The sequence below is a fragment of the Hyaena hyaena genome, unplaced genomic scaffold (assembly GCF_003009895.1).
Source record: "Hyaena hyaena isolate Hyena2069 unplaced genomic scaffold, ASM300989v1 scaffold_111, whole genome shotgun sequence".
Lineage (NCBI taxonomy): Eukaryota > Metazoa > Chordata > Mammalia > Carnivora > Hyaenidae > Hyaena > Hyaena hyaena.
In genome coordinates, this window is record NW_024080743.1 from 2267330 (window position 1) to 2289865 (window position 22536).

The window sequence follows — 22536 nt, forward strand, 5'->3', positions numbered from 1 at the left end:
TGTATTCGAAAACATTCCCAAATCAGCTGCTTAGCATGCATTTACCTACAGAATACTGTAAATGGCAGCAAGGCTCCAAAGGACCCAGAGAAGCCTAGTCAACTGGTAATTTGGCTGAACCATAGGATTATACTTCTCAGTATGTCTACACCTAAAATGAGTCTTGAGTATATTTTCTTTGGCTACTAAACGAGAACAACCTTCTACGTTCTTCTAGCTCCCTTTCCTGGCATTTAGAAAATATTCTGTCTTTAATTATCAGTAGCTATGAGAAGACAGACCTATGTTGCAAAAGTACATGGCTTATTCAAATTCCTAGAAACTACAATTTTGGTTTATATAACTGATTAAATATTCCTGATGCCCAATCTGCCTGATAAATTTCTTTTCATTTTTCAAAACCACCCCAGATGCTGTTACCATTTCATTCCTGTATATTTCAAAGGAGGCTATGACATATGGCGGTTAAGTGCATGAATGGACTTAAGAGTCATAGAGCCTGAACTAACACCCTATTTCTATCACTAATTAGCATATGAACATGGGGAGTTATTTAATACCCCAGAGCTTCAGTTTTATTACATGTAAAATGTGAGTAATAATGATGCTACTTACTTTATAGAAATGTTGTGAAGATTAAAAGAAATAATGTAAGTATAACATTTAGGACAATGTCTGGCACACAGTGACTATTAAATGAATGGTAACACTAAATGCCATATTTTTCATTATGTACTGCAATTTGTTTATTTGTATACCTACTTCTGTTGTTAGACTGTGAGCTCCTTGAGGGATAGCAGTTGTGTTTCGATCTTTATCTTTAGTTCTAAACCCAGTGCCTAGTAAGAGCTGTGACTATAGATGGATGGGAGGGTAGGAGGTGGGGAAGATGGAATAAGGAACACACTTGAGTTGGGACCCTGCTTCTTTTCTATGTACGTCATAAGGGCAGGATTTAGGAATATGGGAGGATTTAACCACGGCTCTTGCCACATCTGGGGCAGCAAAGGTTTCCACAGTGGCTTCTCTGAGGGTCTTGGTAGGGTGTAAAAGTCTCCAAATAAAAATTTTCTATGTGAAGTAGGTAAAATTGAAAGCATAATTAGATAGTGACGGTAGAAACTGCAGGGGTTGGGAGTCAGAGAAGGCATTTGGATGGATCACAGTAAACTGCAGGAAGTGAAGATAAATTTCCATTTGCAATGCTAGCAGGGAGAGAGAGGGAGCTCTTGCTGCTAGGACATTTGCAGAATTCACTTACTGGATGTATGCGAAATAATGTGTCAGGGGGAACTACACAGTTAAAATATTGTCATTAACTGAGATTCTTTAGATTTTTAAATATTGATGACATATTTTCTAATTTAATGTGTGTAAACAGCACAGAAAAGGATAGGCCAGTTTGATTCATTCCTAGTTCAACTATTTACTACTTGCATAACCCTGGCAAGTTACTTAATTATTGTCTGTTACTCAACTGAGAATAACACCATCATGTGGGATTATTATGAAGGTTAGTAATAATAAATATGAAGTGTGTGACACAAATCTTGGCCAACAGAGGGTACTCAATAAATAGTAACTATTACTACTGTTTTTTGTAAATCAACAATATACTCAGCCCGTCATAAAAATTAACCCACTAAATCCTATTATTTCATAGAGATGACTATACTAAGTGATCACAGTTGTTATAGCATGTACAGAATTTCTATAACTTCAGGAAGATGAATCTGCAACATTTCAAGAAGTATAAAAATCAGCTAAGAAAATATTAATAGTCACATGTTCAGTTATAACATTAATACTTGAAAGTTAATTTTTATGTTGAAAGCTAAAGATTCTAGCAAATTCTAGCACACAGGCAAAAGTTAGGTTGGAGAGAGAGGACCTTCGTTATGGGTTGTTGTTGTTTTTCTGTATTGTGAAATACTATGGCACAAAGAATAAAAAATCACTAGAATGAAAAAGTGATTCCTTATTTACCCCTTTTAAGAAGCTCGTCCAACAAATAGTAATGTGTATAATAAATGTACTTACAGCTATTATCTTGGTTTAAACTTTCACTTGTTTTCACTTACTCATTCTTTAGTTACAAAACTTTTAAACAGGTGAAGGTATTAAAATCTGCTCAGAAAACATAATGAAAATGAACCTCTAACTAAAGATTTATAATGGTATACTTTATCTAGTAACTTAATCTATTCTAGCTTTGACGATTCACCATAAGCTGGTTCTATTAATCTATCCTTATTTCCCACAACTTAGCCACATTAACTCTTAATCGAGTCTGGCCTCTAAACTCTCAGACCCATGCTCAGTCACTCTCACCTCTGCACTCTTGTGTGGTCCCCACCTGCACTGTAGTCACCCTCTTCTCTACCATGTTTTCTCACTGGGGCATGCTTAAACCAGGGACCCGCGTACTTTGAATAGTATGAGTAAACAAAATTAGCATCTCACCACAAGCTGTTCTTGTTTTCAATTTATACAATCTATCTCTTTAATAGTAGAAAATTCTACTCTATTGATTTTCTTTCCATGTTTGTGTAAGACCAAAGATTATTTTTCACAGGCCACACATAAAAAATGGCATTAAAGTAAGACATCTTGTAAACGTTTTTTTCCCAGTCCTGATAAGGAGAATAGCATTATTTTTAGTTAAGGTACATGACAGGCAAAATTAATGTTTGCTGGCTGATTTTTAGACTAGGCTTGGAAATAAAGTCAATTCACATACAGTTTTCTTAATTTACCAACATTAAAGCTTCCTTATCACTCTAAGTCAAAATTATAAGGGGGAGATTGCTTTATTCTAGTCAAAATTTCTTTTGAGAAAAGCTTTTCAATACAAGAAATAATTCCTAGGGTTCCCAAAACAGTAAGAGTTTTAGAACATCTTATTTGTTCTTTCACACAAAGCTTAGATCAGATTATTTAAAAAATGCACACAAATAAGTAAGTAAAGATTATTCATAATCCTGAATCCATTAACTGCTATCATGGTTGCAAATGACAGGAATAAGGAATAATAATAATTTCAGGACAAGTTATAATTAAACCGCATTGAAGATTTACCATCTTTGTTAATGTTTTGTTTCTTCACTCAGAATTTACTTAGATTGACTACCTCCTGGACCCAAAACACTCAGGCTTTAACTGAAGGATGTAAAACCAGGAAAGAGTAATGTCCAAACTTTGAGGTTTAAATTAATTTAGTGGTCAAAATGAGTTTCTTTCTTAACAAATGAGGTTTATATTACCCATTCAAATCTACCACTGTGAATAAACTTTACTGTATAAATAATGTAAGGTAAGAAACTTGCTTTTGTATTCATGTTTAGATAAATAGTTAACATTAGAAAATAATAAAGGTCAAGGAAATTGACCTAAAGCCACATTAACAAAAAGTATCTCTTTAATCAAACACATTAATTTACTTAGTAGAGTTCTTAATACTACTTTCTGAAAATTTCTTGAGTCAAATTTCACAGATTCGAGATAGTGCCAGTTTAAAAAGTGTTTAGATACTAAGAAATCTGTTAACTGATATTAGGCAAGTATCCTTTTTTTGCAATCTCAGTAATACCACCATGAAGGGAATAAGAAGACAAAAGTTAAAAGACTTCCCTTTATCCACAACGGTAAATAACACTAATGTATCTATAGGTAGAAAGAAAATTTTAGTTTAACTGAAGTGACTTTGACACCTAGACAAATTATCGAAGGTTTTCAGATTACAATAAAAAAATTTGCCATGCAAATATTAAGTGAGCATTTTAGATGACAATAAAAAGGCTAAAGGAAAATTAATCCTCAATATTGGAACAGAACAAATTTTGTTTAAAATAAGACAGTTTTCTAAAATATTATTATTTAATTATAATCAGGATTCACAGAAAATATTTATCACGAGAGTCTGTCATAACCAGTAATACAGTGTTGTTACAATACAGAGGAAGGAAGAAAGAAATATGTGAAGATCAAAATTTATCACTTACCTCATGATTCAGCTCTGCTATCTGATCTTTCAGTTCCCTAATATACTGGTTAGAATCAGACTTGTTAAGCTGTCCTTGAAGCTTTCCTTCTTCTTTCTGTTTTATGACAATAAAACAAACCAAAAACAAGAGACAACTTTCACAGCATGTACTCAAATATTTTAAGATACAGAATAGCATAAGGCATATCCTTTAACTAGCTAAATTCTGAACAAATCTGTTCTCAAACTATCTCTAAAAAGTAACTTATAGTAAACTGTACTGATTATTTCTACATAATGCTTAGTGGAAGTTGTTTACAACAAATACAACTTATAAAATGTACATTTTGAGAAACTTGTAGAAACCAACAGTTGAATGGTCTGCTAGTGAAAAGATTACCCTAGAATTTCAAAGGCATTTTCTTTATTTTTTTAATGTTTATTTATTTATTTTTACAAATAGTTTATTGTCAAGTTGGTTTCCATATAACAGTGAGTGCTCATCACCACAAGTGCCGTCCTTCATGCCCACCTCCCCCCTCCCCCACCAAACCCATCAGTCCTCCGATTGTTCTCAGCATTCAAGAGTCTCTCATGGTTTGCCTCTCTCCCTTTCCCCCACCATTTCCCCCCTTCTTCTCCCCCATGGTCCTCCGTTAAGTTCCTCCTAATCCTCCTATACGTGCAAACATATGATATTTGTCAAAGGCATTTTCTTATTTTGAGGACAAATGATTTTCTATCCATACCACAAGAGATTCAATGCTTAGTTGATAAGGCAGTGAGCCTCCCACAGCTACAATGGGAATGAGCTTTTGCTTGGTGACCAGAGAAGAAAGAGAAAAAAGAAAAGGTTCTGCAAACCACTCTTAAAATGGGAAGGACAGCTCTGAGTCCCTTATTTAATTAGCTTAGGAATGTATGGTGGGGGTTCTAGATATGGCTGATTAAAAGGTGTTCCAATTCTAAGAGCTAGTTTCAGAACTGTATGTGATCATTTTCCAGGATATAAATTGGGAAGGGGCGAAGCTGCCTTTTTCTTATACCTTCTGAAAACAAATGTGACTTTTAAGACATAGGGCTTATTAGAGAGTAAAAAATGAGTTGTTTTTGATATTACCAGATTATTTCTAAAAGCCATGTGTTGTTGCTTAAAATGTTAGGAAGCTCTGATCCAGAGACATCTATTAAAACTACTGAGTAACTCCAGATACCAGCAAAGTTCTAGTTTACTTTTAACAGTCACCCATCACTTGGTTTCCTTCCATGGAGACAATCATGGTTGACAGTTTTTTACTGTAATCTTCTCAGGATATCTTGTATATATGTATCCAAACATATTTGTATACACACACATATTTTTACTAATACTACAGACACTATATACACTGTTCTATACTTGTTACTATCTCTTAAGACTGCAACTTGAAGATCATTCAAGTACCTACAGAGAAGATACACATTTCAATTTGAAAGAGCTTTGAAGTTTCTATAAAAGTTATCTTAGTGCTACCTAAATATGTGTAGGTTTTTTAAAAGTAGGTTTTTAAATGTGCTGTAGAGGGGCACCTGGGTAGCTCAGCTGGTTGAGAATCCCAATCTTAAATTCAGCTCAGGTCATGATCCCAGGGTCATAGATCAAGCCCTGCATCAGGCTCTGTGATGAGCGTGGAGCCTGCTTAAGATTCTCATTCTCTTTCTCTCTCTCTCTCTCTTTCTCCCTGCTTCACTGCCCTGCCCTCCCCATTTGTAGTCTCTCTCTAAAAATACATAAATAAATAAAATGTTCTGTAGGTCCTGTAAAATTACCTTGAGAGTAATGAGTTGTAACACAGAGCACTTTTCAATGTGGAGCTCTCTACTGCTCTTTCCATTCACAGTAAGAAAGGACCCTGGACCTGGTTTGGTCCTGTCACTGCAGCCAAGTGCATGCTCTACTTTCCTCTACACATCTCCCAACATCCCTGGCAGAAAGAACTCACTAGAACTGCTCCAGTAACAGAATGAGTGGCTCCCCTATAAAGTCAGGGTATCATACCAACAGAATTGCTTTTCTGCACGAACTGTCCTTGCCATCTCAATTGCATTCTTATGTACCTTTAGTTTGTTCTTCAAATCCTTTCATCAAGCTATTCTTATAAGCCCACTCCTTTTGGTTTTTTGTTTTTCTCCTTTTGGCCACCTGCTTAAAAACCTTTTACTGGAATAGGGCCTGCTGAAGCAGTTTAACTAATATTTGTATAGATACAAAAGAACAACTATTGTTCCTACAGGCTTTACAACTTTTCTTATATATTTGAACACATGAATATCACATATAATCACCTAAGCAAAGAACTAATTTAGGGGCACCTGGCTGGCTCAGCTGGTCATCTTGGGGTTGTGAGTTCAAGCCCCACACTGGGTGTGGAAATTAATTTAAAATAAGCATCTTAAAAAAAAACTAATTTAATAATTATATTCCAAATGTGCCAGGCTTCATAAACATATTCAACAGACACCTTATGATTTTTAGCCATAAGCTTGCATTTAAGAAAAAAAATTATTTTTAAAATTTAGTTAGAAATACTAGCTTGAGACAAAGCAATACTGAGAAAGAAGAACAAAACAGGACATATCACACCACCAGATTTGAAGATACACACTACACAAAGCTATAGTAATCAAAACAGTAATGGTATGGGCAACAAAACACAGACACATAATTAATGGAACTCCATAATAGAAACTCCAGAAATAAACCCATTATTATATAGCCATTTAATCTATGACAAAGGAGGCAAAGAATACAATGGGGGAAAAGACAGTCTCTTCAATAAATGATGTGGGAAAACTGTACAACTATATGCAAAGAAAAACGAAACTGAATCACTTAAACTATGCACACACACACACACACACACACACACACTCTCTCTCTCTTTCTCTCTCAAAATTAATTAAAGACCTAAGTGGGACACCTGAAACTATAAAAATCCTAGAAGAGGGCACAGACAGTAATTTCTCTGACACTGGTTGTAGCAACATTTTTCTAGATATGTTTCCTAAGGTGAGGGAAACAAAAGCAAAAATAAACTATTGGGACTACACCAAAATAAAAAGCTTTCTGCAAAGAAAATCATCAACAAAACAAAAAGACAACTTATTGATTGAATGGGAGAAGATATTTGCACATGCTATATCTAATAAGGAGTTAATATCCAAAATATATAAAGAACTTATGCAGCTCAACACCAAAACCCAAACAATCCAATTATAAAACGGGGTGAGAATCTGACAGTTTTGTAAAGAAGGCATGGGAAAGATGTTCAACATTACTTATCATCAGGGAAATGCAAATCAAAACCACATAAAGTATCACTTCACACCTCTCAGAATAAATGGCTAAAATAAAAAAGACCAGAAATAACAAGTGTTGGCGAAGATGTGGAATACAAGAAATGCTCATGGCCTACTGGTGGGAATGTAAATTGGTACATCCATTGTAGAAAAAAAAAAAGAACATAAATGTCTAATGTGTAAAGCATCATAATAAACTCTGTGGTGAAAATGAAAATATTAAAAAAAAAAAAAAGAAAACAGTATGGAAGTTCCTCAAAAAATTAACAATAGAATAACCATTTGATCCAATATTTTCACTATCAGGTATTAACACAAAGAAAACAAAAACACTAATTCAAAAAGGTATATGCACCCCTATGTTCACTGCAGCATTATTTACAATAGCCAAGAAGAGCACAACCTAAGTGTCCATCAATAGATGAATGGATGGAAGATGTAGTGTGTGTATGTGTACATATACACACAGTAGACTATTACATAGCCATAAAAAAGGATGAGACTGTACCATTTGAGACAACACGGATGGACCTATTATGCTAAGTGAAATAAGTCAGACTACGAAAGACAACTACCATATGACTCTACTTGGAAGTGGAATCTTAAAAAAATGAAAAAACGAATAAATGTACAAAAAGCAGATTCAGACCTGTAAATATAGAGAACAAAGTGATGTTGCCAGAAGGAAGGAGATTTGTGGGGTTGGGCAAAGGTGTGAAGGGAAGGTGGAGGTACAGGCTTCCAGTTATGGAATAAATAAGTCACATGAAAAAAAGCAGCTCTTAAGGAACATAATCAATGACGCTCTAACAGCAATGTCATGGCACAAATGATTCACACGTGTGGTGAACATAGAGTAATGTATAAATTTGTCAAATCACTAAGTTGTACATCTGAAACTAATGTAACGTGTGTCAATTATACTCAAATAAAAAAGAAGAAATATGTTTGACCAGAGAAAGGCAGAACCAAAACAGCAGCGATACTGACTCAGATTCCTAAACAAACCAGCTCTGAAGCCTTCCCTACCTGTTTTTTTCATTTACAGTAAAACCTTGGTTTGCAAGCATAATTTGTTTCAGAAGTATGCTCATAATCCAAGCCATTTGTATATGAAAGCGAATTTCCCCATAAGAAATAATGGAAATTCAGGTGATTCATTCCACAACCCAAAAATGGTCATATAAAAATGATTATAATACTGTAACATAATAAAAAATAATAAAGAAAATACAAAAGATACAGAAAGATAAAGTAACCTGCACTTACCTTTTTTTCCCCTCTTTCATAGTTTATTGTCAAGTTGGTTTCCAACAACCAGTGCTCATCCCAGCAAGTGCCCTTCTCCATGAGCATCACCCCTCTTCCCCTCTCCCACTCCCATCAACCCTCTGTTCTTACTACTCAAGAGTCTCTCATGGTTTGCCTCCCTCCCTCTCCCCCATGGTCCTCTGTTAAGTTTCTCCTGATCCACTTATAAGTGAAAACATATGGTATCTGTCTTTCTCTAACTGACTTATTTCGCTCAGCATAACACTCTCGAGTTCCATCCACGTTGCTACAAATGGCCAGATTTCATTCTTTCTCATTGCCATGTAGCATTCCACTGTATAGATAAACCACATCTTCTTGATCCACTCATCAGGTGATGGACACTTAGTCTCTTCCCATGATTTGGCAATTGCTGCTATGAACATTGGGGTTCATGTGCCCCCATGCATCAGCACTCCTGTATCCCTTGAGTAAATTCCTAGCAGTGCTATTGCTGGGTCATAGGGGAGTTTTATTGTTAATTTTTGGAGAAACCTCTACACTGTTTTCCAGAGGGGCTGCCCCAGTTTACATTCCCACCAACCTTAACACTCCTCTTACAGCAATGGATAGATCAACTAGATAGAAAATCACTAAAGAAACAATGGACATGAATGACACACTGAACCAGATGAATTTGCACTTACCTTTGAAAACCTTTGTGGCTGGTTCAGAGAGGAGGGTTACTATGAAGAACGACTTTCACTATCACTAATGGAATCGCTGCTATCTATGGGCTCAATGGGATCTTTTTCTGCATGGGGACCATTGTATATGCTTGCACAGATGTTGACTATAGTACAGTATTAATAAACTCTTATATACTGTAATTTAAAAATTTTTTATAATATTTATTTTTGAGAGACAGAGAGACACACAGCATGAGCAGGGAAGGGCAGAGAGAGATGGAGACACAGAATCTGAAGCAGGCTCCAGGCTCTGAGCTGTCAGCCCAGAGCCCGATGCGGGGCTTGAACTTACCAACTGCGACATCATGACCTGAGCCTAAGTTGGCCACTTAACCGACTGAGCTACCCAGGTGCCCCATACTGTAAATTATTTAATGTAACTGGCAATAAGGCAGCAGAGGAAAGGGTCTACATCTGTAGTCAGCCTGACCTAGAATGAAGCAAAGCATTCCTAAGCTTACTCTTGTGTAGAAAACCAAAGGACTGTCCATAGGTGCTTTGAAGTGACAAAAAATACCCTAAGACCTGTTGCGGGCACCTTCCAACATTCTGAAAAATCACTGATTTATCCCAAATACTGTGGCCTGAGACGGAGCATCCAAACACGGGAGACAATCACCCACAATCCCCAGAGAGAGAGAGAGAGAGAGAGAAAACCACTGGCTCAGCTGTGATCAGGTGACATTCGGCATCATGTACTACTACTTGTATTGTAAGACATTACTCGTTAATCAAGTTTATCATTTATTAGAAATGTCAGCTCATCTTGTGAAACACTTGCAGCACAAGTAACTCGTGATCCAAGGTTTTACTGTATATGAATGAACAAAGTCCCTCTATTATCTAAACCAGTTTAAATATAATTTTCTGCTACTTGTAAACAAAGTAATAATAGCCAACATATCTTGAGCACTTATCAGACGTTCTCAATTGAGGTTCCCCAAAGGAATTAAGCTTTAATGCCCAAAGCATCACTGTATATAATAATTTAACTTTCCTCCTATGTATCTATAGTGGTACTATGTACCACACTCAGAAGAAATGAGACAATAGTTACTCAAATTATATTTTGTGGGATTTAATTCTTTTGTGCAACCCTTGAGGAGAGAGACTGGGGCTGACAATGTGCTAGGAACTGTTCTAAGCTCTTTACGTGTAATCATCACAACTCTGTTTAACAGATATTATTATTATTCCTAACTGAGCCAACCAACAATTGCCTAAGAATTACATGAACAGTTGACACATTTTCCCCCCATAGTTCTCTAAAACAGGAGACTGCCTGAAGCAGGCAAGAATATATGGGGATTTATGAAAAGGATCAAGTAAATTAGCTTTCTTGGATTTGTTTTCAAAAACCTCATGTCTTTATCTGATATTTATTTTAGCTTACACTTATTTAAATGGGAATTGCAATATAAAAAGAAAAAAATGAGGATGAAATGCTAAAGTACACTTTAATTTATGGCCCTAAGCTAATGACTCAGATTATCAATTTATAATTGTCTAGTACTGCTTACATGTAATTATGCCTGCATCTGATTTTTATTCACTCTCCTTTTTAAATATAATATTTCAAAAACATAGAACAAAAGAGTAATATAATAAAGACTAATAAAACCCATCACCCATATTCAGTCTGCTTCATAAGTACCCTTTCCCATAATTTTCCTTGGTTGTAGACTTACTCCATCTCAGTCCTGTGTATTCCCAAAGTAGGAAAGGATTATGTCAAACAGAAGGAATAAGTAGTAAGTGAGTCAAGAACAAAGAAAAGAATGTAGAAAAGAGAAAAAAGAATATGGTGAGAGAATATTTGCTGACATATGATAAATAAAGGCATTATTCTTAGAGAAGGTTTTCCAAATCCCATATGTGACCTGAAAAACAGCAGCAGCAACCGACTAAGTAAATATACTCCCAAAGGGGATTACTTTGGTGAGAATTACTCCTTTGGGTATATGTGTTCAGCTGTCCTCTTTGACGTCTTTTTAGTCTAATTTTAGCATCATATCCTATTAATTACCTTAAAATTATTGATTAAATAGAAAGTGCAATCGACTACTAAGAAGAAATCCTTGTGGATGAGATGGAAAGGCAGTGGAGATGGATTTGTGGTTTAGAATCAGATTTAGAAAAGTTACCTTTAAATCTGTTCCCTAGTGAAGGCACAGTTTTTGAAAATTTTGGATATCCCATAACAATAATATCATGCAGGACAAAATAAAACTCTCAATATGAACAAAGCTCAAGGTAAGTTTTAATGTTCTAAGACAGAAGTGCAAGAATGCAAAATACCTTAGGTCTAAAAGGCTGTTGAATGGACAGTAACAATAATTAATACTAATACCTTCCTATAGGGAAACCTGTATGATAAATAGTTTGGCAAGACAGGAATCATTGTATCTGTTTTACAGAAGTGACTAAGTGGGGCAGCTGGCTGACACTCTTGATCTTGGTGTCCTGAGTTTGGGTATTGAGAGCACTTAAATTAAAAAAAAAAAAAAAAAAAGACGAATGGATCAAGGAGATGTGGTTTATATATACAATGGAATACTACGTGGCAATGAGAAAGAATGAAATCTGGCCAATTTTAGCAACATGGATGGAACGTGAGGNAAAACATGGAAAGAGCCTAAGTGTCCATCAACAGACGAATGGATCAAGGAGATGTGGTTTATATATACAATGGAATACTACGTGGCAATGAGAAAGAATGAAATCTGGCCAATTTTAGCAACATGGATGGAACGTGAGGTTATTATGCTAAATGAAGTAAGTCAGGCAGAGAAAGACAGATACTATATATTTTCATTCGTATGTGGAAGAGGAGAACTTAACAGAAGACCACAGGGGAGGGGAAGGGGAAAAAATACTTAGGGAGAGAGAGAGGCAAACCACAAGACGCTCTTAAATACTGAGAACTCAGGCTTGATGGGGGGTGGGGGAGAGGGGAAAACAGGTGATGGGCATGGAGGGGGGCACTTGTTGGGATGAGCACTGGGTGTTAGATGGAAGCCAACTTGACAATAAACTATAAATTTAAAAAGAAAACAAAAACAACAACAAAAAAGTAACTAAGTGACTTTAAAGATCTGTTTCCCCCAAAGGTGAGTCTTATAGTAAAGCTTAGCCAAAAATTTTGTACCCTGATTTCTTTAGAGGAAAGGCAGTATTTAATAAAAAACAGGGCAATTGAGAAATTTTACAATAAAGAAATGGAATGTTTGTAACAACAGCATGTAAGGTATACTGACCAAACTGAGGGCAAAGGAAGGGTAATTAAGCAGCTCTGCACTCTAGAGGTGACCTCCATCCCTGCACACTTGTCACACATTAGTAGCATACCAGTATGACAGACACACCAGTCAGAAAGCTCTGCATAAGGTATTCTGATTGAATACTCTGCTTTAAGGGAATATGGCTGATATTTCAAAAACTGAAGTGAAGTCAGATATGTCCTAGGTGCTATTTAACAAATTAAAATGTACACATAACGGGGTGCTTGGGTGGCTCAGTCGGTTGAGCATACGACTTCGGCTCAGGTCATGATCTCAGGGCTTGTGGGTTTGAGCCCCGCGTCGGGCTCTGTGCTGACAGCTAGCTCAGAGCCTGGAGCCTGCTTCGGATTCTGTGTCTCCCTCTCTCTCTCTGACCCTCCCCTGTTCGCGCTGTCTCCTTCTCTCTCTCAGAAATAAATAAAACATTTAAAAAAAAATGTACACATAACATTTTATCTAAAAGTCTGTGGTTTTTACATTCTGCAAATGGGTTCTCATTTAAATGTTGAACTGAAGCCTTGTAAGGATCCTCTTGAAATCAGGTAACTAAATAACTACACACAATGACAAAATTATCCAGTTAACTATTATATTCTAAAAAGTGGTTAACAATTTAATTTCACTTCTGAGACAGTTTATTCAATTATCTAAAGTTTAGGACTTTTTCTGCAAAAATTTTTATACCTTTCTATTTTCAAGCAACGTCCACATAGTTCTTTCTGATTAAGCAGGTGAGAAAATGTCAGCTATACCAATAAATTTACCAGTAACTTGCATTTTCTTGATGTTTTCTTTTGGTTTACCTGATAACAACAGATTGCCAGTTAAGTGGTTTCCTAAGCAAAACTCATCAGGTAAGTAACAAACTTAAAGAACTCTAATGCATCAATTACCTTGATATTCTGTAATTTCATTCAACAGACCTTAAACATGTAACTTTCTGTCATGCAATAAAAAAAATTTTATATTAAGAGAACATAAAGTAATATTTATAGAAGGCTTAAAGGTACTTTTACCCTTGGAACTTACTTTCAGTAATTATTTTTGCACTTACCATTACGATGTCTATAATAATCTAATTCATATTGAGGCCTTAAGCCATAGAGGTCCATGTATGGGTCTCTTAGTCAAAAGGTCATCAATAACCTAAAGATATGTATGTTTAAGTGATTAGGAATAGAGTATAACAACTTTAACTTACTCTGAAATGCATCAAAAAATAAATTAGCTAAGGGGCTCCTGGGTGACTCAGGTGTTTAAGTATCTGACTCTTGATTTTGGCTCAGGTCATGATCTCACAGTGGTAAGATCCAGCCCTGCCTGGGGGCTCTGTGCTAGGCATGGACATGGGTGAGATTCTCTCTCTCCTTCCTCTGCCCCTCCCCCACTTGCACTCTTGCGCTCTCTCTCACACAAAAACAATATAGCTAGAATGGTAGATAGATAAGGATTGAATAAAGCAACATATGAAACAAATATATCAAAAATATTAATACTAGAATGGAGGTGGTGGGTTTGTGAAGTTCTCTGTTCAACTCTTTCAACTTCTGTTTGAAAATTTTTATAGTAAAATACTAGAAGTCATCAATAAAAAAAAATATATGCACCCTCTCACTCTAGAGATCAAGCACTTAGTCCATACTGTATATAGTTCATTTATACATGTGAAAGCATATTTATTTCCCAAGGTTACTTATTATTCATTTAAAACCTACCTTTTGCTCTAGGATTAGTACTTCCTTCACATTTTACTAGAAACTTAAGAAACTGAAAAGTAATACTATATTATAAATTACTTTATTAAAACAATCTCATTTTAGAGCAGGGGAGTTATAGTTCATCTCTATAATATCTTAGAGTAGATTTCATGGTTGTTACATCAAGATCTATTTTCTCTCTTTTATTATGTAGTGGTCATAGGATAAGAATTATCCCCATCCTTAACCCCATAGGTAGGCCCTGATTGGTAGGGAGGGTTTAAACCAAACAGGATAATCCTATCTGTTTGCATTGTGACTAGTTCTGGTCTTGCTTAAACTGTGTGACTCTTAAAACTTTTACTGGAAATTATGGGTTACAGCTTTTTATTCTGCATATTATACAAGCACATATAAGGCTCATTTGTTAGCCTTTATAACACAATGAAAAAAACCTCCTATGGATGAAAAATGACAAGCAAAGCAGAGCCTTCAGAATCATGCCTAATGCAACAAGCTGGAAACCAAACCAAACTTTTCAAGTATATCCTACTTCTGGACTTTTCAGGTACATGAACCAATAAAGCCCCTTTATTATTTAAGCCATAAATAAATCCAGAATTGAGTTTTCTGTTATCTTCAATAAAAACATCCTAACAAATACTTTTTTTAAATATGGCTAGGTATTATGATAAAATACATACATGAAATTTACCATTTAAAAAATATATGGCTAGGGGCTCCTGGGTGGCTTAGTCGGTTAAGCGTCCGACTTTCGCTTAGGTCATGATCTCGCGGTTAGTGGGTTCGAGCCCCGCGTCGGGCTCTGTGCTAACTGCCAGCTCAGAGCCTGGAGCCTGTTTCAGTCTGTGACTCCCTCTCTCTCTGACCCTCCCCTGCTCACGCTGTCTCTCTCTCTCCTAGAAATAAATAAAACATTAAAATATATATATATATATATATATATATGGCTAGGTAAATGAATACAATAATATAAACAACATAACCTAGGAAATGGTTAAAACAGTGGTTGCCAAAGATGATTATGGTTAGGAGTTTTGTAAACACACAGATTAAGAGAATCTATTGCTGCCCTAATGAATTGTAAACATCTGGGAATGGGACATGAAAATCAGTACACTCTAAAAGCTACACGAGTGGTGGTTCTGATACAGCCAGTGTGTGGACCTACAATTGAAACATACTCAGTTGTACCACCTTTGAAAATTCACTGTTTTTTAAACACAAATTCAAAATTCTATTTATATACCAATTATAAAATACTTTTATCTTTTTAAAAGAATCGCAAATAATATTTTTTAAGTTTATACTCATTACAGAATTTACTCTATAGTTTTTTTATATAAAAAAAGAGGTAGGGGAGCCTGGGTGGTTCAGCTGGTTAAGCATCTGACTCTTGATTTCGGCTCAGGTCATGGTCTCACAGTTCATGAGCTTGAGCCCTATGTGGGGCTGTTGGCATGGAGCCTGCTTCAGATTCTCTCTCCCTCTCTCTCTGTTCTTCCCAGCTCAAATGCATACACACTCACACACACTCTCTCTCTCTCAAAATAAATAAAAAAATAAAAATTTTAAAAAGAGGTAAATGTTTCTTTTAACTACCACCCCAATAGTAAATGTGGTAAATGACCAAGACATATAAACTTATTTACAAATAGTCTCTACATTCCCAGAGTGAATATATTTTAAAACAAAAACAGAGGAAAACTGGTAAGGGTTCTTAAATTAATTTCTTTGAATTCTGTCAGTTTCACTTCATATTATTTCTATGTTAGTTTCAGCTGGTCAGTTCCCTGTCTACAGAGGTTGGCTGAATTTTGAACTCAAATCCCTTTCTTGGTTAACCTAGCTCTCAAACAGAAAATGTTATTTTAAAGTTTAGTAATGTATGATGAGGAACCAAATAATGTTTAGGATCAGAAAAAAATCCCACATTTATGATCCCTATGAGTGAATACTAAGATAACTTTTCAAAAGAATGAAGAAACACCAAAGATTTGAGAACCAGCTGAGTAATTCTTTAAAAACTTAAAAGTATCAATATCTATGAGAAGATATGCCAGTAAATAAGGGATCCAACTTTCTAAACTTTTTATTAGGCAATGGGTTGATAGAATTAAAAAGCTATTTTCTTTAATATAACCATAAATATGGGTAGAGGAAATTTTGCTAAGAGCGGTGATTGTGGTGTTGACTACTTGGCCTGTTTTTAGTGACTTTAGGTATACACATTCACCAGGTTTATCCCTGCAAGCACTCAGAGCTGTAATTCAGGAGAGGATGAGGTAGAGACATAAAGTGCCCAGGATATATCACATACTCTGCTATGGTTGACTGGAAAATTAGTAAATACTATAGTCAGCAGGAAGAAAGTGAATACGTATTTGTGCAATGTATATACAGTCACAGTAGAAAGCAGACACTGTAATCAGAGAGATCTTTTAAATCAATTAAAAAAGTTGAACAACTAAATGTGGTGGTGCACTGAGCTAGAAGAATTAAGTAAAAATATGAGAGATTTCCTCTGTAGCTCTAAGCAGCATGTTTCTCACGTATTATACTGCAGCAAAACTGAGATGAGTAAAATGTTAGCTTGCTTTGAACAAGTGTTTGGAAGAAAAAGAGGGGTTTAATGGTGTATTACATTAAAAACTATTGTGGAGGTGAGAAAAGAGGAGGCAGGGGCTCAGGTTTGTTTAAACTCACAAACTTAGCCTCATTTTTTTACATATGATTATAATAGGTATGTCTAAGAGTCCATTCTTATTTGTTTATCTATGTATTTAATGCTAGTTATAAGTTACCCTATCTTGCCACAGGAAGGACACTTCCTTAGAGACAGGAAGATAGCAGATTTTAAAAGCTGTGTTTCAAGCCATAGACTTTTTAATACTCTATGCAACTGGATTATTTGCTTATAAGTTTTTGGGTTCTTTAAAGAGAATTTAATGCCAGTTAATACTCAGTTAATGTGCCAGATGCATAGATGAGATAATAGAAAACCTAAAACATGAAAGCACCTAGTCTATTACATGAATTTGCAAAATTTTCCTCTAGCCTTTTCAGTTTTCATTTTTCAAATCTATAGAAGAGCAAATCTTCCTCTAGCCTTTTCAGTTTTCAAATGTTTCAAATCTACAGAAGGGTCCTAAATGGTTTATTACTATCCAGAATCAAATCATATACTCTTCAGTTATGTTCACCGATTACTATTTTGCCACATTTGCTTTTGTTCTCTGTATGTAGATCTTCTGAACCATTTAAATGTAGATTGCAGATATGATACTTCCCTACTATGTATTTCAGCATGCATTTCCTAAGAACAAGGAACTGCCTCACATAGCTAAATATCATTAACATACTTAAAATAATAGTTTGATACCACACTATCATTGAACATGTAGCTCCTATTCAAATTCCCTTAAAGGGGTCCTAAATGGGGGCGCTTGGGTGGCTCAGCTGGTTAAGCATCTGACTTTAGGCTCAGGTCATGATCTCACTGCTTGGGAGTTCAAGCATTGTGTCAGATTCTGTGCTGACAACTTAGCCTGGAGTCTACTTCAGATTCAGTCTCCCTGTCTCTCTCAAAAAAAAAAAAAATTTTTTTTCATTTTATTTATTTATTTATTTATTTATTTTTATTTTTTTTTTTACAAATAGTTTATTGTCAAATTAGTTTCCACATAATTTTTTTTCATTTTAAAGGGTCCTAAATGGTTTATTACTATCCAGAATCAAACCACAGTTTATGGTTACATTTGGTTATTATATCTCTTTACCTTCTTTTAATCTATAATAATTCCTCTGCTTTTTGTCATGACTCTGTTAATATATTTAAGAGTTCAAGTCTAAAGACTGTCTATTATCCAAGCTGAAATACAAAAATTTCCCATTCAAACAAAACTCCAAGTCGAGTACTGTTTTTATTCCTTTTTTCAAACCCAAAAGGCAACAGGATAAAATGAATATACTGTATATTTAATGGTTGGTTGGGTTAAAGGCGGAAGCTTTGTCTGGGCACAGAAACTTAAATATCTGAAGCCAAGACTAAGAAAATGTATAGGAACAGCACTGGAAGACAGCATTTTATATATTATGCTGGTAAATATTTACTTTATTATTTTATTATTTATATATTTGATAAAAAGATATACATAATGAATATTAGTAGTTGTGACTTTTTTTTTTTTTTTTTTTTTGCCTCTCACTAAGAGACTAACCTACAGGTTTAACTCTTCAATCACAGGAGATCCAAAGAACTCTCTCTATTCTTCACATCACTTTAAACACACACAAAAGCCTTTTAGCCTGTCATTTATCTCTTTGCAAAAATATTCTATGTAGTAGGCAGATGATTTTAAGTTTGTTTGTTTGCCTGTTTGTTTGTTTTGAGAGGGAGACTACAAACAGGTGAGGGGCAGAGAGAGAGAGGGAAGAGAGAGAATCCCAAGCAGGCTCTGCACGGTCAGTGCAAAGCCTGATGCGGGTCTCAAACTCATTATCTGTGAGATCATGACCTGAGCCAAAGGGAGATGCTTAACTGACTGAGCAACCCATTGACCCTGTAGTAGGTAGATGATTTTAAATTCTGGAAAAAGCATAGGGGTAGTCACCAAAATATCACTCAAAAAGAGAGGACTTGTCATAACAAGAACGCACTGAATAGCCACTTATTCAGCTTCACCTTGCTCAGTGAGGCAGTGGCTACAGCTGGAAAATCCTGTGGCTGAAAAAAATGTGATTCATCTTCTGGATGGCTGGAACCACTATATTTTAATATCCTCATACTCAACACCATGAGGTTTTATCACCTCAGTGGAAGATTCATCTCCACTTTTATTTCTTGGCTTTGTATTCTGCATATTGTTTTTAATATCACCAAGTTAAACTCCACATAGGTGCTCTTGGGCAGTGTAAAACAGCTTTTGTCTCACTTTTTCCCCTATGAGGAAAGGATATATGATGATATCCTGTTTACTAACAATAAAGACTGTCATGCGAGGTTAAAACCTGACAAGTCCTTTGGGAGTACTGTCTTGGGATACTGAGACTTTTAAAGAATTAGTTCCAAAAAGCCTTTCTAAATCTAAGCAAACATCAATTCATCTTTTTTGTCATTCTACTACTCAGCATTGTTATTTCTCGAGATCCTCTTCTGCCAGCTTGAAGACTATCATGGTCTAGACCTATTATTTTCATACTTTGGATTCTGATCACCAATTCTTTCTCTTAGCAAGATTTCCCCCAGACTGATAAAAAAGCTATCCTCTTTTTTTTTTTTTTTTTAGCATGGCCCCTGTACCTGTGCATTGTCTTCATAAGTGGCTTGTCCCAAGCATGGCCTAGATTCAACACCACTAGAGGATTAAACAGACTCAGTAGCTAACTAACTTAGCAAGAATCACATGACTAGCTAGGAAAAAGCCAGGGGTAGGAATGAGGTTCCACTCCTACTCCCATATTTGTGAGAAAAACCACAGCAGGATACGTGTTAGAATTGTTTTCCTAAAAATGGTGTTGATAATTTTATGTTACTCATGTATCTTTTCCTGAACCCTCCATAAAAAGTGATAGTAAGACAAAGTTGGGGAATACAATCCTTAGCTGTCAAAATTTCCTTCCTTAGCATCAGATGGCCAGACAGCTTCCTATATATTCATTTCACTGATAAAACATGCTTTTCTCTCATTTGTCTAAAGGACACATGAAGAGCTGATTTTGCCAACAAGAGTTTTTATCAACTTATTAGACTACTATAGTACTGGAATTTGATAGGGAGCCAGCCACTTCTATCAATTATAGAAGAAGGCCAATTATAATTACTTATTAGTGAAGTAATCTCTTCCCATATGAAGTCAAGGGAGAAAACAAAGATAAATCAAAGACAGCCTATATAAAGACAGTATCAATAATGTGCATTTGAAACTAATAACTTATACTATAAAATTAATTTCTTCATTACAATTTCAACGAATGGTTTGGTTTGGCTGTGAATAATACAGTTATTAAATCATTTTTCTTCCTGCTCCTCTATCAAAAATTTATCACCTTTAGCTTATGATTTGGGAGATCACCTGTTATATAGAAGAATTTAAATGCTAGAGGGGAATAATAGTAGAGAAAAACAATTTTTAAAAAATCCAATCATTTCTATTCATATGTCCAATAACTGATCAATGTTAAAATCTTGGGGTACGTACAGTCAGCTTTTATAAGAAAGAGAAAGAACTGTTTCTGTAAAATTATACATTTAACTTAAAAAACTCAAAGGAAAACTATAACAATGAATATTAAATCTTAAACTTTAGCTGAAATTGATAAAAAAAAAAAAAATACAGATCATGACCTGAGCCAAAATTGGGTGCTTAACTGACTGAGCCACCCAAGTGCCCCAACTGTTTATATATTTTCTAACAGGAGTCAGGTTTCTGTCCAAATCTGTGTCCCTTGAATTTTAATTTTAATTGCCCAAATAAATGACTGCTACAAAAAAAAAGTTCTGTGAATGCAGTGTTTCTTCAATACAAGAGGCATCATTTCCTTAAAAATAAAAAAAAAGACTTCTAAGTGTTTATGAAAAACATTAAGATACTGGAGTACATTTTTTTTTTTTTTTTACAAATAGTTTATTGTCAAATTAGTTTCTACATAACACTCAGTGCTCATCCCCAAAGTGCCCTCCTCCATGCCCATCCCCCCCTCCCCCCCACATCCATCAGTCCTCAGTTTTTGTCAGCATTCAAGNATCCATCAGTCCTCAGTTTTTGTCAGCATTCAAGAGTCTCTCATGGTTTGCCTCTCTCCCTTTCCCCCACCATTTCCGCCCTTCTTCTCCCGCTTGTTCCTCCGAAATATCATATGTTTGCACGTATAGGAGGATTAGGAGGAACTGGAGTACATTTTTAAAAATTACATGCTTTAAATTTATGTAATGTTGACTGCCTATCTTGCTGTAAAGAGATATGTACATTTATACTTGCTTTCATTTCCCCTGTCTCCACTTCCAGACTTTTGATAATATTGTTACACTGTCAAAAGTTGAAGGAAACCATCCTAACCTGTACCCCTTTATTCCCATATTTGTTTAGTATTAATTATGTATTTATATTAATTCAATAGTTACTACCTCTCTTTTCAAACAGCACCTGCATTTCTCAGTTCTTTGGCTTGTTTTAAGCTATATTTCACAATTCCTAGTTTTTTAAAGAAAGGGTCATGGGAATAGTATCCATGCAGTCTTTCACACTGGAAAATGTCAACCTGTTTCTTCAATATATTTAAATGACATCTTGTTAGGCTATAATATTTTTGGGTCACCCAAACTCAGAATTTTGTAGACTAGCACTAAGAGAACCTTCTATGATGACAGACATGTTTTCTACCTGCATTGTCTAATGTGGTAGCTAGTAGCTACTGAGACTACTGAGCCAGTGTGACTGAGGGACTGATTTTAATTTTGTTTAAATCTATTGAAATTTAAATTACTATATGTGGCTAGTGTCTACCGTACTGGAAAGTGCAGTATAGCCACTGCTCCATTGGTTTCTGGCCCTGAATATGCCATGAGAAATGTGGAGGACAAGTCTTAATTTTCCCATACAATTTTGTGGGTAATTTGCTTTGAGTATTTATGGACTATTCTGTGTCCAATTTTTCTAGAACAAAGGGTGTTCTTTTAATTTGTATATTTGAATCATCCCGAATTTCAGGGACCTCTTCTTGTTTCTATATTAAAACAAATTTTTTTTTTAGCATTTATTTGTTTTTGAGAGAGAGAGAGAGAGAGAGATAGAGCATGTGTGAGGGAGGAGTAGAGAAAAAGGGAGACAGAGAATCCAAAGCAGGCTCCAGGCTCTGAGCTGTCAGCATAGAGCCTAACACAGGGCTCCAACTCACGGACTGCAAGATCATGACCTGAGCCAAAATTGGCTGCTTAACTGACTAAGCCACCCAAGTGCCCCAACTGTTTATATATTTTCTAAGATGAAGTAAAATTAACATACAATATTATATTAGTTTCAGGTGTACAATATAGTGATTCAACAATTCTATACATTACTCAGTGTTCTTCATCATATTAAGTATACTCTTTTTTTTTAAGTTTTTAATTTTTTTATTTTTGAGAGGGAGACAGAGAGACAGAGCATGAGCAGGGAGGAACAGAGAGAGAGAGAGAGAGAGAGAATCCAAAGCAGGATCCAGGCTCAGAGCTGTCA

General features: G+C 35.5%; 1 protein-coding gene across 6 annotated transcripts in view; it reads right to left on the reverse strand.

The window, feature by feature from the left end:
- Positions 1–22536, reverse strand: part of EVI5 (ecotropic viral integration site 5) — a 233517-nt gene that overhangs the window by 31399 nt on the left and 179582 nt on the right. For all 6 annotated transcript variants that reach the window (XM_039236433.1, XM_039236436.1, XM_039236434.1 and 3 more), the window contains one exon: positions 4002–4097. In XM_039236433.1, coding sequence (XP_039092364.1) covers positions 4002–4097 — 96 coding nt within the window. The remainder of the gene's footprint in view (positions 1–4001; positions 4098–22536) is intronic.